The 15975-nt window shown below is 39.8% G+C and overlaps 1 protein-coding gene across 1 annotated transcript; it reads right to left on the bottom strand.

Annotated features, from left to right (window-relative positions):
- Positions 1-483: 483 nt before the first annotated feature.
- Positions 484-15809, bottom strand: FBXO47 (F-box protein 47). The gene is made up of 10 exons (XM_065422783.1): positions 15629-15809; positions 14982-15152; positions 11982-12058; positions 10820-10897; positions 8839-8947; positions 7534-7710; positions 5998-6144; positions 3931-4073; positions 3014-3173; positions 484-596 (listed from the first exon to the last, which is right to left on the bottom strand). Exons 1-10 carry the CDS (start codon positions 15807-15809, stop codon positions 484-486), a joined length of 1356 nt encoding a protein of 451 aa, XP_065278855.1.
- Between the last annotated feature and the right edge of the window lie 166 nt (positions 15810-15975).

The following is a 15975-nucleotide window of genomic DNA, read 5'->3' as shown; positions in this document are numbered from 1 at the left end:
TAATTTGTGGATGTACATCAAATATTAACACCATGTCATTTTTATTTTGTATCCAAACATACACAGTGGGAGAAGAATGCAGTGTGTATTCCCGCCCATAACAGCCAAACCATGGAATGCCACAGATAGGCTCCTCAGCACATCCTGACATACAGGCTTAGACAAGTTTATGGCACAGACTGTGCTGTAGTTTCTTAGAGATGCCTCAATATGTCTTCATAGATTTAAGTAATTCTTCTGCTTTGCATTTCACTAGCATCTCCAGTCAGCCTCCTGCTGCTTCTGCAAAGGTTATAACTCCAGATTTAACTGGTTATTATATTTTCTATTTCTGTAGCTGCTAAAACTTTGCAAGCAGCTGCTGGAGAGTGAATTTAAAAGGTAGGTGGACACTGTTTTTTAATGTGTGAGAAAATAAATGGAGAAAAAGGCCACCTCTCTGAATCACTGTAGTATTCTCTAAAAGCCTGAGATTCGAAGTATTTAGGTAGAGGTGCTTCTCATGGTCAGATACAGAATTTCCTTATGGAAGTTAGCTTGTGCATTCACAAGGTGGAACAAATTCAAAAAGCTGCTGTCTTCTTCATCACGATCTCCTAAGCACCAGAAGGGAAACATTAAAAATAGCTAATGAAAATAAAGGGCTCATTGGTAGGGAGAAGATCTCAGAAACTACTTAGTATCTTAGCAGAGGCCAAGTATGACCCAGGTACCTCTTGACGCCAACTGGCAGAGGGCAGGGGATAGAGTTTAACAGGGATCCCCTATGTCAGATGCACACAATAATTCACTAAAGCACAGCATGCAAGGTCACTACCAAAAGCTAGTAGCCCATTGGTCATCATAATTGTTGTGAAATGTATACACTATTTGAGAAGTTACGTCTCTATACTGAAAATTATGTTCTTAAAGCCTTGGAGTTAAAGGCAGGTCACCAAGAGGTGACATGCCTCAGTCAGGTTGTTTTCAGGAAGGTGGTAGCAGGTGCTTATTTCTCTGTCTGGTCATTGTATATTGTGTCTCTCTCAATGTAAGTCATTTGCACACTGAGCCATTGGCTAATAAAGATTGCAAAATTGATAAGAGATCAGAAAATCTGCAAGAAAGGAGTATACAGGAAAAAACAACTAGCAGGGGGCATCTCATTTATGAATGAAGACAAAGGAAGGGACTTATATATCTGGGGAATCAAAACAACACACTTGTATCCTTTACCTCGGGGGCAATGTGTCATGTTTTATGAAAAAGGGATCACAGCCTGCCTGGCTAGAAAGCGTTGATGAGCAATACTTTATCAGCCATGAGAGTATTTTGTTAAACAAGTCTGTTCTAGGATTCACGTTTTCATTATATATGTAACCATTTGTGTCCAATACTTATACTTGCTATCATTTGAGACTCTTTTCTTTGTTAAATAAACTTCTGCTTGTTTTCACTATGAACATATACAAGTGCTGTGTGTCAAATGGAGCAGTGATCTGAGGTGAAACTGATAAGTTGGAGTGTGCTGCTTCTTTGGGAGCAGTGAATGTATGAATCCTGAGTGTCCAGTGAAACAGGGGCTTGACACTCCAGGAAGACGATCAGAGCGCTCAGGGGTTGGGGCATGCCTATTGCTAACCTGCGGAGGGGCAGCAGAGCCTGCTTAGGCTGAGATGCGAGTACTTAGTTGTGCCACTCTGATTTTGAATGGAAGGACAGACCAAAAGGACTCCAGGTCCCAAGATACAATGCTCCAGCTTGTTCCAAGTAGTTTTCTACTGGGATTAAGAAGGAACACTGCACACAGGGACTACTAGAGTCTGAGTCCTTGTTGTCCTGTGCTTTGTGTCATCCTTCCAGTGATTCTCAACCAGGGGTCTGGGGCCCCCTGGGGGGCCATGAGCAGGTTTCAGGGGGTCTGCCAAACAGGACCAGTATTAGATTCGCTGAGGCAGAAAGCCTAAGCCCTGCCGCACAAGGCTGAAGTCTGGGGCTCTGAGCCCCGCCCCCAGAGCTGAAGCAGAAGCCTGAGCAATTTAGCTTTGTGGAGTGCCCTGTGGTGTAGGGCCCCGGGCAATTGCCCTGGTTGCTACCCCTTAATGCCAGCCCTAGCTTTTATATGCAGAAAACAGTTGTTGTGGCACAGGTAGGCAGTGGAGTTTTTATAGCATGTTGTGGGGGCCTCAGGAAAAAAAAAAAGGTTGAGAATGCTTGCTTTACACCCATGTGGAGTGAGTGCAGAGCTGGGTGTAAATTGCTACTATGTCAGAACAGTGCAAAATGAATGTAAAATACTACCATCCCTGGACGAGGGGCAGGGCAACTGAGAATCAGGACCATAGTGTCTTCAAACCTGTATCTTGCAGAAGGAAAGGGTATCTGCAATTAGTCAGAATTTATGCAAATTAGGTGCTTCTTATCATCTGACAGGATAAAAGTGTGTCCATCCTTTGGGCAAAGTTTGGGCACCTCTGATTTAAATGGGTCAAATAAGTGATATAAAACTTTTGTCATGTGTTTAAAAAAAAAATGAAGTCAGTTTCATCATCTAAACCACTAGGAGTCTCTTAGTGTAAGTATACAGATTTCACTCCCACCCTCTGGATGTAGTTACATATTTTGAGTACCTATGGTTGAATATATTATCACTGAACAACACTTGCATATTTATTTCTTCCTACAAAAAGTCTCTCTCCTAATGCTGTACCACTAAGCACTCTAGCATAATCTTAACACACACACACACACACACACACTCACACACACACTCTCTCTCTCTTTACAAAACCAGCTGAAAATAACCCAATCCACATGACAAAACAATCAGCCAACAGGGCATTAGAATTATAAAAAGACTAGCCCACCTTTTCCAATGAATCCCATTCCAGGGTAGCTCTGGCTGGCTAAGAAGGGGGCCTGGCTGAAGTTGTGATGATACAGGAGCTCCCATCCCCTTCTCTGGTGGAGTCTTGGCTAGTGAGCATGTCCCATTGAAAGGGCTCACCTGTTGCAGACAGGCATAGATACTCACCAGACATTACTGACTGTAGCATGTCCATGATCATGTGAGCAAATGCATTCTCCACACTCTGCAGGAAGTTATTCCTTTCGCCTGGAGTGCTGAAAACCTTGCAGACTTTCTGCATCATTTTTACTGCCCAATCCATGCAGTACAAGTCCTTCTCACAGACCTAGAACATACAAGAAATATTATAATACGTGCCCAGGATGGTGGTGAGGTAAAAAACAAAACAAGTTGAAGTATTAAAATTCATAATAGACAATTAAGGCACTATCCCATAATACAGTCAATTTCAGTCCTACTCTGGAATCTATTCCAGGGCCTAGGGGAGAGGGTGCTGTTGCAGAGCTGTTCTATCAGTGCTATGAAGGTGGGAGAACTCCATTCCCACCTTATGCTGGAAGAATTTTTCCCTAGGGACAGAGCTGCTACCTTCAAACAGTGTATAGGGGCCCTTAGGGCAAAAGAGAACCAGGCCCATTGGTTTCAATGTAGTTACTCTTCCTTTACACTAGTGCAGGGGTTCTCAAACTGCTTTGCACAATGACCCCCTTCTGACAGCAAAAATTATGACAGGACCCCAGGACGGGGAACCAAAGCCTGAGCCCGCCCAAGCCCCACTACCCCGGGTGGGTGGGGGCAAAGCCAAAGCTCAAGGGCTTCAGCCCCAGGCAGGGGGACCTGTAATCTGAGCCCTGCCACCCAGGGCTGAAGTCTTCGGACTTGGGCTTTGACCCCAGCAAATCTAAGCCAGCCCTGGCGATCCCATTAAAAGAGGGTCCCGCTCCACTTTGCGGTCCCGACCCACAGTTTGAGAACCGCTGCACTAGTGTAAGTGGAAGAAGACTCAGGCCCCAGACCTGGGAAAGCAGAGTTGCAGATTTAGTGGCAAAATGCCAGGAAACATTCTATTCAGTGCTACTCACCAAAGCCAGAAAGACCACTAGCCTGGCCAGCTCAACAGCCCGCCCATTCACAGCTTTACTAGCCATGAAGGTGAAGCAGATGTTGTTCCCACTCAGGATGAGGAGGCGAGCATTATTCTCCATGAGCCACTCCCGGGGAACCACTTTTATCATAAAACACAAAGGATTTTCATTACCTATGATTCAAGAGACTGAATATAATTTAGTTAAATATAAAGTTATAAAATGTAGGTTACAATTAAACTAAAAGAAAATTATCTGAACAAAATTCTGGAAGTATTTGAATTTATGAATCACTGCATTTGACAGCCATCCAACATGTTTGAGAAGAAAGCCTATTCAAACACACCTGCAGCACAGTTGGGAACTATGGAGTTACTATGGTGCCAATAGGGATTGTTTGTATTAAGGCTGATGATAATAAAATGTATAATACAATCTCTCCAAACTCAAACCAAACTTAAAATATAACCACCAAATTATGAAATCATGGATTCTTTGGAATGGATTCCTTTCCAGACACCAGCATCTTTCCCAGTAAAGGCCACCATACTTTGTATTTAAAGAGGTTTAAAAAAAAAAACATATTAAAAAAAAACAAATTTGTCCTCACCTGTATTAAAAATGAAACTACAGCGGATACCAGTTATTAGCAACTTATTGGTTCCCAGCATAAAGCTTCCATTATCCAAAAGTTCCCAATAAGAAGCAGATGGCCCTTGCCTGAGACAATAGCAGGGGCAGCCCCGTGACCGAGAACCTGCTGCCCACACAGGAGGTAATGGGCTGTGGTGCCAGCATCCTTGCCCAATGGGAAGCCCCAATTAGAGTCCCTACAGCCAAGACTTTCCATGGGGAGAGAGGGCACTCGGGGTCTATGGGGCTGCACAGTACCTCTCTCTGCACCTTCCAGGTTGTGTCCTGACCTGGCACTGGTGGCCCAGGCTCAGCACATCCCAGTGCTTTCCTTCCCTGGCTACAGCCCTGCAAGCCTGCCTGCAGCTGGGGCTTTCCACAGGGAGCACTGGGGGCCCATGGGACTGCATGGTACCTCTCCCTGAGCTCTCCAGGCTGCGGACTCCGAGCCAGCAAATTCATTACAAGTGGAACCTCTCTTCCAAAAGGTTGCCAATAAATGGCACACCAAGCAGTTAATATCCAAATACCATTAACATTAAAGTCAATGGGATGGGGTCAGTTCTGGGGATAACCAAAGTTGTCTTTATTAGGATTATTAATAACCACCATGCATTAGATTTGAAAAAAAAAATCTAGTGTACTTTTTCCTATTTATCTTTTTTGTTTATTTTTGTATTTGACAGCTTGGATAATGGAAATACATTAGACAGTTTCCCTCATTTCTAATTAATGTCACTTTTTGGTTCTCAACCCCAAGAATAAGAATGCCCAGGGTACAAATGCTATAGGAAAAATGGTTCAAGTCAAACAAAAATTGATTTTTCTTGACATTTAACAAAAAAAATCATGAAAACATATCTATTAATATAAAGTATCAAAGGGGTAGCCGTGTTAGTCTGGATCTGTAAAAGCAGCAAAGAGTCCTGTGGCACCTTATAGACTAACAGACGTATAGGAGCATGAGCTTTCGTGGGTGAATACCCACTTCTTCGGATGCATGACATGATCATGCTCCTATACGTCTGTTAGTCTATAAGGTGCCACAGGACTCTTTGCTACTAATATAAAGTTTAGTAAAACTTTGTTTTGAACAAAACCTAAATTTTGGACCTAAACTGTGTGACAGTGTCCCTTGAACAAGATAACAGAACACTTATTTTTGAAGTTTTCCATATGTTATTACTTAAAATGTTTCACTTTTGGGGAAAAAGGCTTTGGTTTATAAGCAGAATTGGTCTCTTCCATCTCTGACTACTGCATAACCTCCAGTTTTATTGACCTTCCAGTATAGTACAGCTACTGCAAGGGATTAGGGGGTACTCAGATTCCCAATGTGCTTCAGTTTTTTACTATCTGACACATATCTCTTTAGTCTGAGAGGACATGATTATATAATCCTATGAGTCTATGATAAAGGCAAAAATATACCTGACAATTCATCCACAAGACTGATAACATCATCTGCTGTCCACTCTTTAGCTTCTGTGTCATACAGTAGTTTAATAGCATCAGCTAGACCCTTTAAACTGGTCTCATCTGTTGGTCCTTCTATCATTTTCTGCCAAACCACATGTCCTAGGTAACATTAATCACAATCACTACTAAGTGACAATGTAGTTTGCTAAACAAAGAAGACCTATACTGGGACCTCAAAGCCTGGCTTGGAAAAAGAAAAGGTGATTCAGGCAAAAGCATAAATCCCTATTTGTACAAGTGCTTTTTATTTCATCTCACTTGTGGCAGAAGGGACAGTGTAGATTGCAAGATGAATCAGAATCACTGGATGCTTTAAGGAAACACAGAATTAATATTTAAGTGAGAAAAAGAGAATTGATTTCAGAGGGTGATACACATGCTTGTGGTTCAGTGCTAAGGCTACCTTCACACCACAAGTGTAGGCAAATAGAGAGGGAAAACAGTCTGTAATTTCTTCACTTGAACTGTAATATAAACAAATTTAAAAAGCTCCATGTTAAACAGGTAAGGGGTCAATTGTTCTAAACGTTATACTTCATTATTTATAAAAGGCCTGGTTTTCAGAGGTGGTGCTGCTCTCTTTGATTTCAGTAGAATTTGTGTGTGCTCAGAACTTGTGAAAAATCAGACCTGTAGGTAACATCATAGGAGTGCATGGCCATACACTGGTAAGTAAAGTCAGAGTTTCTGTCTTCAAGAGTTTACAGTAATGTAGCTACAGCTGGAGCAAAACAAAAAAGTATTGGGAAATGGCTAAAATGTTCTTTGTGACATCACTGAGGTTAATTGGCTTGTTTCCCCTCTCACACTGGTGTAAATCAGGAGTAATCAGCACCATTGTTAAGCATTCTCAGTAGTGTGTCCAAGCAACTACCTGGAAGCTTAAGTGGTGCCAAAATTAATATGAACCGAGTGTGTCAAATCTTGAAAAAGAGTAAGTTTATTAGGAATTATAAGTCTAAATAGAGGTAAATGTTCCCTTCTAAAGTGAAATGCAATAAACACAGGTGCTTTTCCTCCGGGGGTGAAATCTTCCTGGCCTATGGGAAGGCCCATAACAAAGTGTACCATTGCGTTTCTGCCATACATGGAGCTAGAAAGCAGAGAAACTACACAGCACCCCACAGTTCTCTGCACACTGCTGAAAAGATCCATGGCAACTCTCTCCATAGGAATCCAGAAGAGCTGTTGTGGGGTGTGCAGGGGCGTACCAGAAGAGGGAATAATGAGTTCACAACTTGTGTGTATGCTTTGGCCCAAAAGCTCACAATGATGGGTAAAGAGTTTGTTGCTCCTACTACAACTTATGGTCTATAGTAGTGTCCACACAGACATTCCAGGATATACAGCCCTACCTCTTGACTGAGGGGGAATCCATTCCATACAACCCTTACATTGGTCCCCTGAAAGCCCATTTATTTACACAGGCTGTGAGACAGCCTGTTTTCTAAGGGAGAAATTCTGGTCTATCATGTTAAATTTACTCACCATTTAGAGAGGAGACTGGCCCAAAAATGATGTACAACAGCCGGGCTTGATTAACCATTGGCCACGGTTTTAAGATACGAGTCAGCCAAAATGCAGAATCACTTCGATGAATCCAGTGATTTAGCAGGACACTGCGACAGAATAACCTTATCCGTAATTCCAGCTTTCGAGCACTTCCTAGGACAAGAGAATTTGTACATTATAAATCCATCAGGCATTGCACTTTGGTGATTTCAACAGGTTTATAAATATGGTGAGTGAGAGGGAGAAAGGTTTTTAGGGCCTATACGGGCACATAGGGCTAGATTTTTAAAGGTATTTAGGCTCCTACAGATGTAGATAGGTGCCTAGTGGGATTTTTAAGATTCTAGATGCATAACTCCCATTGAGTTAGTGTCAAATTGTAGTAACTGAGATCACAAGGTCCTGAAATTCTGAGCTATAACTATCTCATGACAGCTTTAGTCTAACAGACACACTGCACTGCTTCAAACCACTAATTCTACCTGCCTGCCCAATGTTTTCTCTGCCACATCTCATGCTCTGTTTCAGGGGCACTCCGTTATTTTTTACTTTTGCTGTGCTTCTTTCTGCCTGTGACTCTATTATATGGTGCCAAAAGGAGTAAATAGAAGCAGTTGATTGCATGCTTGCCTTCTACAACCACTTATACAGGAGGCCACATGTGAACATTTCCAGTGATATACGGAGTACTGTGCCGGAGAATTTCTGAAGAATTTGGTTTTAGAGTGATGCTTCAGGATATGCATAAAATATTGGTCCTGATTTTCTACTGCACCACTTCAGTTTTAAGCTGGTGTAACTCCATTGATTGAACTGGTGTTGGTGTAATGCAGTGGAGAATTAGGTCCACTGCATGTAAATTTTACATACATTTCATATGGAAATGATAAGATCCAACAAAATCAACTGCGTCTCAAAGAGATAAACTTCACCACACAGAACATGCCAAAGATAAAAGTCAATTGCTTGTTTTCATCAGAAAACAACTGAATTCAGTTAATAGTGCTGATTTCCTTCAGCTATATGCAAGCATGTTACCAGCATCAGAGCACTCATTTTCTGTCATTTCTGCAGCTAAAGCATCATAAATATGGATCAAGAAAGGATCAGGTACTGCAGGGATCATGTGGCACAAACCATCCTTGAGTCTGGGGTGCATCTCCTCTGTAATAATCTGAATCCATTTCCGGAACTCACAGCAAAAGGATGATATAGCTGCCATGACAGACTCTTATTATCAACATTTGTATTTTCCAGGACATTTTTGTTTCAGGTATTCACCTGGTTTGCTGCTGACAACTGTCTGTACTTTGCGGGGTAGATTGCTCAGCTCACAGAGGAAGTTAAAAACACGATGGCATTCTAGCTCATCCCAGCCTGCAGTCAGGGTCTGACGACACCAAATGAAGGACAGATAAATAGAATTAAATCACAATGCTTGTTATTATAGTCATATATGTATGATCAATTTTTCTGTATTTATGGAGAGGACACATTTGCATAGTGGAGACTGGTGCATCTGAACTACTGTGTATTATTTTCATCCTTGTCTTTCAAAATGGACTTCTTGCAAAGTGAAAAATATTATTAAAAAAACAACAACCTAGGGCCTTATCTATACAACACTGAAATCAGAAAATAATCATGTAAGCAAAAAGTTTGTGTGACAGGAATTTGCTAAATCTAAAAGGAAAATCAAAGATGTACATAGGAGCGCCTTTGTTTTGTAAGGCCCTCAGACACGGCTTTATAACACTCCGGGCAGTAACACAGTGGTTCAAAAAAACAAAACAAAAATAAACAGATGACAGTAGTTTAGAAACACTGGGCTAGACACTAATCTCACAGATCAATGGAATTTCTCTAGATTTCTACAGATGTAGCTGATATCAGTAGACATTATATCACAGACATTCTCAGAGCAGCAAATCATGACAATTCCACCAAAAATAGGAGGAGGAAGGTTCTGCCCTTGCTGCTGCCCCTTCATGGAACTCCAGTGACATAAAGAAGGTGAAATGGCCCCTGAGGAATTCCCTCATTGCAGGGTCACCAGAAGTCTGACATAAGCAGCCCTACACACCACACACAAACCCATAGAGCCCCTGTCCCCAGTGGTGTCAGAAAATGAGCAGAAAGGGTGGTGCCTAGAGTGCAAGCTTTCATAGCAGGCCTTTGGGGCTGTGGGAAAGCCACCATCAGCTTCAACTGCCCTGCAGGCTGCTCTAACTTATACCAAAGGGGTTTCTGGGTCCTTGTGTAGCTCACAATTCTGAACTGTATTTGGGGCTGCACTTTCTGGCCAAAGAGATAATTTGTGAACCTTGGATGTGAATAAGCAGGAAAACAGTTGCTAAGAGCATAAATATCCTGGTGCAAATAATTATCTATAATAGTTAGCCATGGCAGGGAATAAAACAGACAACCACACATTTCTGAACAGTATCTTTGTTATTAATAAGCTACTTTAATATGGTATATTTCCAGAAGTGTCTGAACACGTAAGTTCTTCTAAAACACAATTTAGCTTCATTTAAAATGTTCAGAAAATGCTTGTGCTTCAACAAAGATTACAAGCTTTTTTCAGGTGATTAGACAAAGCAGCTCTCAATTAAAGCAACCCATAATGGTGATCCTATCCATCTGACAATGAAATACCTTCCCCAATTAGTGTTAAAGAAGTCCTATCCTCAGTCCCTTACAGCATGTTTGCAATCTTGTATAGTAAATACAGTGTTGATTGCTGAACTAACAGATTTGTCATTGCTTTCTTTGCATCCCAAATAGCTAGCACAATTCCTCCATTTAATTACAGACCTTGGGCCAGTTGCCTTTAAATCAGAGAATCCCTGTTTAGAGTGTTGTGAATTTGATGTTTGAAGTAATGTAGTGAAATGGCCCCCTATGTAGTCTTCTTTAGTAATAAACTGCTAATTTAAATTAAAATCCAGACTGGCTAATAATAAGATCCAGACTGATAAATTTTTTAGAGTTAACTATTTTAAGAGCCAGAAAGAACTGTGGTACTGAATAAATGCATTGTTTGGGTCCTGAAAGCCATGTTAAACTTTGAAATGTCTTGCAAAGCAGTTTCAGCTCACTGCTTCTCAACGTATAACTAAGTTGGATGATGATGATGTTTATCTGCACTCTTTTAAAAAGACTGAGTATTTCAGCATTGATAGATTTTTAAAAAGGCAAACTTTGGTTTCTTTTATATTAATGATACCTGCCTTCTTCTTCTCTGAAAAATACACTATACCTGTAAAAACACTCCATAGCATTGTAATCCCAAGCAATGCAACGGGCTTGGGCAACCACTGAGTTTAAAACAGGAAACCTGCAAAGACAAAACATTGTTGCCTCATTTCATCAATGTAGCTTAATTGGCAATACACTCACTTCTGTGCTTGAAGCTTTCCCACACAGCTAATCTACCACAACACTGACCCAAGGGGCTTTCTCTACACTACATTCACTCAACCCTTGCATCTCTGCTGAGACACCCAACAAGGTTGCCAATTAGGGATGTTTTTTATGATGTGGCCATTGGTCCTCTGGGAACTTTCACTCAGACCACCTTAGAATCTTCAGACAGATGTGATATTTTATTAATAATGTCTGTTGCTATGTATAATCATTTCCCTCTCCAGAAACTAATACAGTTTGGTAACATAATGTTTTGAATTAATTATGGTTAAAATTTACCATGTGCAGAGAGCCTGCCCAAGGCATTATGCACCATTTTGCCCTCTAAGCAGAATTTAAGTGGAATATAGACCTTCTGTAGGATCTCTTCACGGGGCTGAATTTCAACCTATGCTCATTCTGTTACAAAGTGGCAAATATTATTTGCACTGGGTGACCTGTTTTAAAAATTAAACATAAAAATCATACTTATATGAAGATTATACTCACTAAGAGTGGGGTTTTAAAAACATGTGAAGGAATTAGGCACCTAACTCACTGACTTTCACTAGGAGTTGGGCAACTAACTCCTTTAGATATTTTTGAAAATCCTACACCTAGGCCATATTTTTCAAACAGTGGGTGCCTAAAGTTAGACATAATTCTGAACACCCACAGCTCACACTGACTTCAGTCTAAAGCTTTAGGGGATCAGCATCTCTGAAAAATCAGATCACTTATTTAAATGCCTAAATATGGATTTAGGGACCTAATTTCAGGTACCAAAGATTTGAAATATCCAAGGAAGATTTTTAACCAACAAGAGACTGATTCCAAGTTAGTAAATTCATGATATTACACTGATGAGCATTACAGATAGGTCAATAAATAAATGAATTAATTTAAATCATTACATTAACAGCATTTTTTAAATTGAAACATTAATATAGGTGCAAGTGATAGTTCAAAACAAGATTCTAGAAGTCTTCAGTACAGAGCAATGAGTGTGAGCTTACTTCTGAGAGTATCTTGTGTATGTACTTTAGCCTGTCTTTTGTGGGCAGCAGTAGTGTACATCTTTTAAGCAACAAACCTGTGAATAGAAACACATACATAATCGTTCAAATGATGAAAATAATTGGACTAGTTGAAGAATACACTGCACAAGCAATACAATACCATACTATTTCTGCAAGAAAAGAAAGTGGTACATTACAATTTGCTGCAGGGGTGCTGGAACAATTTTTATAGTGGGGAGAGGGGAGCCAAACTATATGTCCTGTATATAATAGAAACCACTTCAAGCCAGGGGGTGCTGCAGCACCCCCCGCACCCTTAGTTCCAGCACCTATGGTGAGCTGTGCATTGTAAAAGGGTACGCTAGCCTCTGTAATAGAGATGCCTTTTATGTCAGAAAGCCTGATAGGGAGTGTGCAAGGCTCTCATGACATAATTTGTTTACTACGTTGTTTTAAACTCCATGTGAGTCACAGCCCTGAAAAATTATTATTTTGGTTTTTGAATTACAGCTGTTAAAAATATTTCAGTTAAGAGAGGCACAATAAGTAACATTTGAAGATGCACTAGTTTTCTATTTACATCATCGAAAGCTGAGCTTCCAAAAATCTTTTAAGCCAACCACATTGTCAAACAGAAAAGTTATTCTGAACTGTGTTAATATAAAACATAGTTAGGCGGTAGAATTTTTTTTCCCTTCTACATGAGATTCAAAGCTAGAAGAACTTAGGATACAAAGGGCTTGAATACATTATAGTGCAGAACAGCTGTTTGTTAAGCAACAATTTTTCTAAGCCAATGGAAAGCAAATGGGTTAAAAATCTTTCCCCTCAAAAACATCTGGTAGAACACCACATATCTCTTGTTTGTTAATAATGCAAGAAATCTACAGAAGAGTACTCAAATATTTTCTAAGTTGCTCATCTCCTGGGGAACATGTTATTTCTGTGATGTCAAAAAGTGTATTATACACGTCCTGTGATTTTGAATGGACTCTTTTCCCAATCTGGAAGTATGTTGTTAACATTCTTAAATGGCAGACATAATTTTCTTTATCAGTCTGGTATCTGATCCAAAACCCCAAAGAATCAACTTTCCATTGACTTCAATAGGTTTGTAATCAGACCCCTAAAGAGTAGATGAATGTCTTTCACAATATATCTGCAAACATGAGTACAGTCGTCAACCTGGGGATAACTTTTTTATTACCAGTGCAAAGGTTTGGGCCTGCTTTCATATGGTGAAATTTACACCTGTGCAGAGGGGCAGCACAAAAATTATGTGTTACTCAAGTCCAATTTAAGCCTGGAGGGTGAAAAATCCTGGTCCCATTGAAGCCAATGGCAATTTTTGCCATTGACTTTAACGTAGCCAGGATTTCACTCTGTGGGTTTAAGTGAGATTAATGCAGTGTATAAGCCTTGTGCTGGCTCTCTACACAGAAGCAAATTTTATCCTTAGAGCCCAGTCTTGCTCCTATTGAAGTGAATTTTGGCATTGACTTTAATGGGAGCAGGATTGGGCCCTTACATTTAGTAGATGATAAAATATGAAAATCAGTGCAAATATCTAGGTATGTCATGTTTAAATGACTATGCTTATTATAATGATGAGTTAATACAGCGGTAGTTAAATAACAGTTGTCTTTTCTAATACAAAGTTTGTTATTACAATGTACAAAACAGTGCTGACTTTATTTTTTGGCATAATATTTAGTTAATCAGATTTCATTTTAAAACTAAAGCAAATAAACACTGAAGTTATCAGTAAGATATTGTAAACAATCCATGTAAATTTGAAGGGAACTCATGTTTGGCCTAATTAACTTTGACATTATTCCTTTAACTTGGGAAGCTCTTAATTTAAAGTTAGCTCCTGAATATAACCTTGACAAAATTTTGTTTTACAGTCAGGATCAATTTAATTATGAGACCTTATCAGTTAAGGAGGCTTATATCAATATTGTTCAAATTGCAATTTCATTTGTTTCTCTTTTAGAGAAAGGATTACAATGAATGGGGGGAGGGAGAGAAATGATACAGTCCAAGTGGCATAAGAGAAGAAAGACTGCATTGCTTTTGGTTGAAGGCGAGGGAGATTACTACTGAATCTTGGCAGCCAAATTCCCCTTAATTTAGTGCAAAAGTTAAAAAGAAAATAATGATTTTTTAATATGAAAATATGCAGTGCTACTCACTGGTCACATTATTTTGACCTATATTTATTTTTTGCTGTGCCAGGATATAGTTGCGCGGGTGAAACTAAGAGTACAGCCTGGGCAGCAACAGCACGATTCTCGCATTGTATCTCCACCCTGACCTAAGGGTGAGAGGAAAGTTTACTCATCAGGCCCACTTCAGTCTTTGAGCTCTGATATAAGGCTGTCAAGGAGAATGTTAATCAGTGGCAGTTGTCATGGTGCTTTTTGTGACAAGTTTACTTCTGATCTAGGAACTGGAATGAGATTGCCAATTCACTTCACATAGACTGTCAGGCCTTTGATGGTAATGATTCTTGATCACTCCAGAACTAGGTGGGATTTGAGCATTGATATAGAGGTGAAATACTTTCTATTTCATTATCATTCTCATGAGAGATCCACTCACCTTGCCCTTTTATATTTCACTTGCCCTTTTATATTCTTTAAAAATTAAATAAGGAAGAAGCAAAAGATATGCTATTTTTGTCTATACTTATATAATGTATGTATTATTATTATTGCTGATTAAAAGTATATTAAGAGATGTTGAAAGAATTATTTCATGATGAAATACACGCAATGCATAAAGTTTAATTGAGACTTAAGTGGGTATGCACCTTGTTGCTGGTCCTTCGCACAAGGATGAATTTCAGCCTCAATGAGGGTCACAAACACCTATACACTTCAGAAAACATTTTCACCATTTTAATCTGCTATCAATCACTAAATGTCACAGTAGAAGCTCTTTAATTGATTTTAGTTCTCTCCTAATTGTTACCATTCTTATTATAAAGGTCACCTAGAGATCTGTAGTGTTCTAATACACAGGATCCTTCTCTCTTGCCAGATATCTCAAGGTTATGAAAATCTTGCAGTAAAAGCCTTCTGTTTCCTGATGAGGTTGAGATGTAATTAATAAGGCGGTTGCTGACGGCTTTCGACACCATGCTTAGCATGCTGATATCCTTCACTGAAAAAGCAAAACCCAGTATACCTGTAAACCTTTATTGCAAAAACACAACTGCTCAGTAGTCAAGAACTTTACTATACATCTCAGTACAAGCAGGCCAAGAGACTTCAGAAAGAAGTAAGAGACAATGTCATTACTGTAAATTCCTTTGCCAACAAATTATGGTCATTCAGGATTTTGCATATATCTGTTAAATTGTCATCTTTATATACGGTGGGCAGAAGAACTTCAAAGAGCTCCCTGAGTACTATCATTCTTTTTTTTTTTTTTTTTTTTGGTGTGTGTTTGTGATGAGGCTCTTCAGGAACCCAAGCTGAGTATGAACAAACCTAATGAAAATCCCTTCAATTTGTAGTAAGGTGAACCATTATTGAGCAAGGCCCATAGGCCTCAAACTTGGCGTTTTACTAAATGGGATTTTTGCATGTGATCGTTTTCATTTATGGGCAGTAACATAATTTCTCTCAGTTCCTCACCTGAGAGATATTTCAAGACCATCTGAAAGATCTCTAATGGCAGTGCTTTGAAATTCCCGAGAGTTGACAGTGACTCGGAATCTGTGTCCACAGTGTTGCAGAATGGTTTGGAGCGACGGCTACTGCGCCTGTATTTCTGGTTGGGAATCAAGGTGAAGCTGGTACTTATAGTGGATGTCATCCTTCTACTAGTCCCATAAATTTTTCCTGCAGAGAAAAAACAGAAGGCATATAGGGAAGGAAATTAAACCCATGAGGGAGATAAAATGAAATAAGTGATTGAGTGATATGGTAATGGAATATGAAAGTCTTACTGCATGGGTAGGGAGGTACAGTTTTACTTTAAA

This window comes from Emys orbicularis, chromosome 25 (assembly GCF_028017835.1).
Source record: "Emys orbicularis isolate rEmyOrb1 chromosome 25, rEmyOrb1.hap1, whole genome shotgun sequence".
Classification (NCBI taxonomy): domain Eukaryota; kingdom Metazoa; phylum Chordata; order Testudines; family Emydidae; genus Emys; species Emys orbicularis.
Note: the sequence above shows the minus strand (reverse complement) of the source record. Positions and strands in the feature narration are given on the sequence as shown.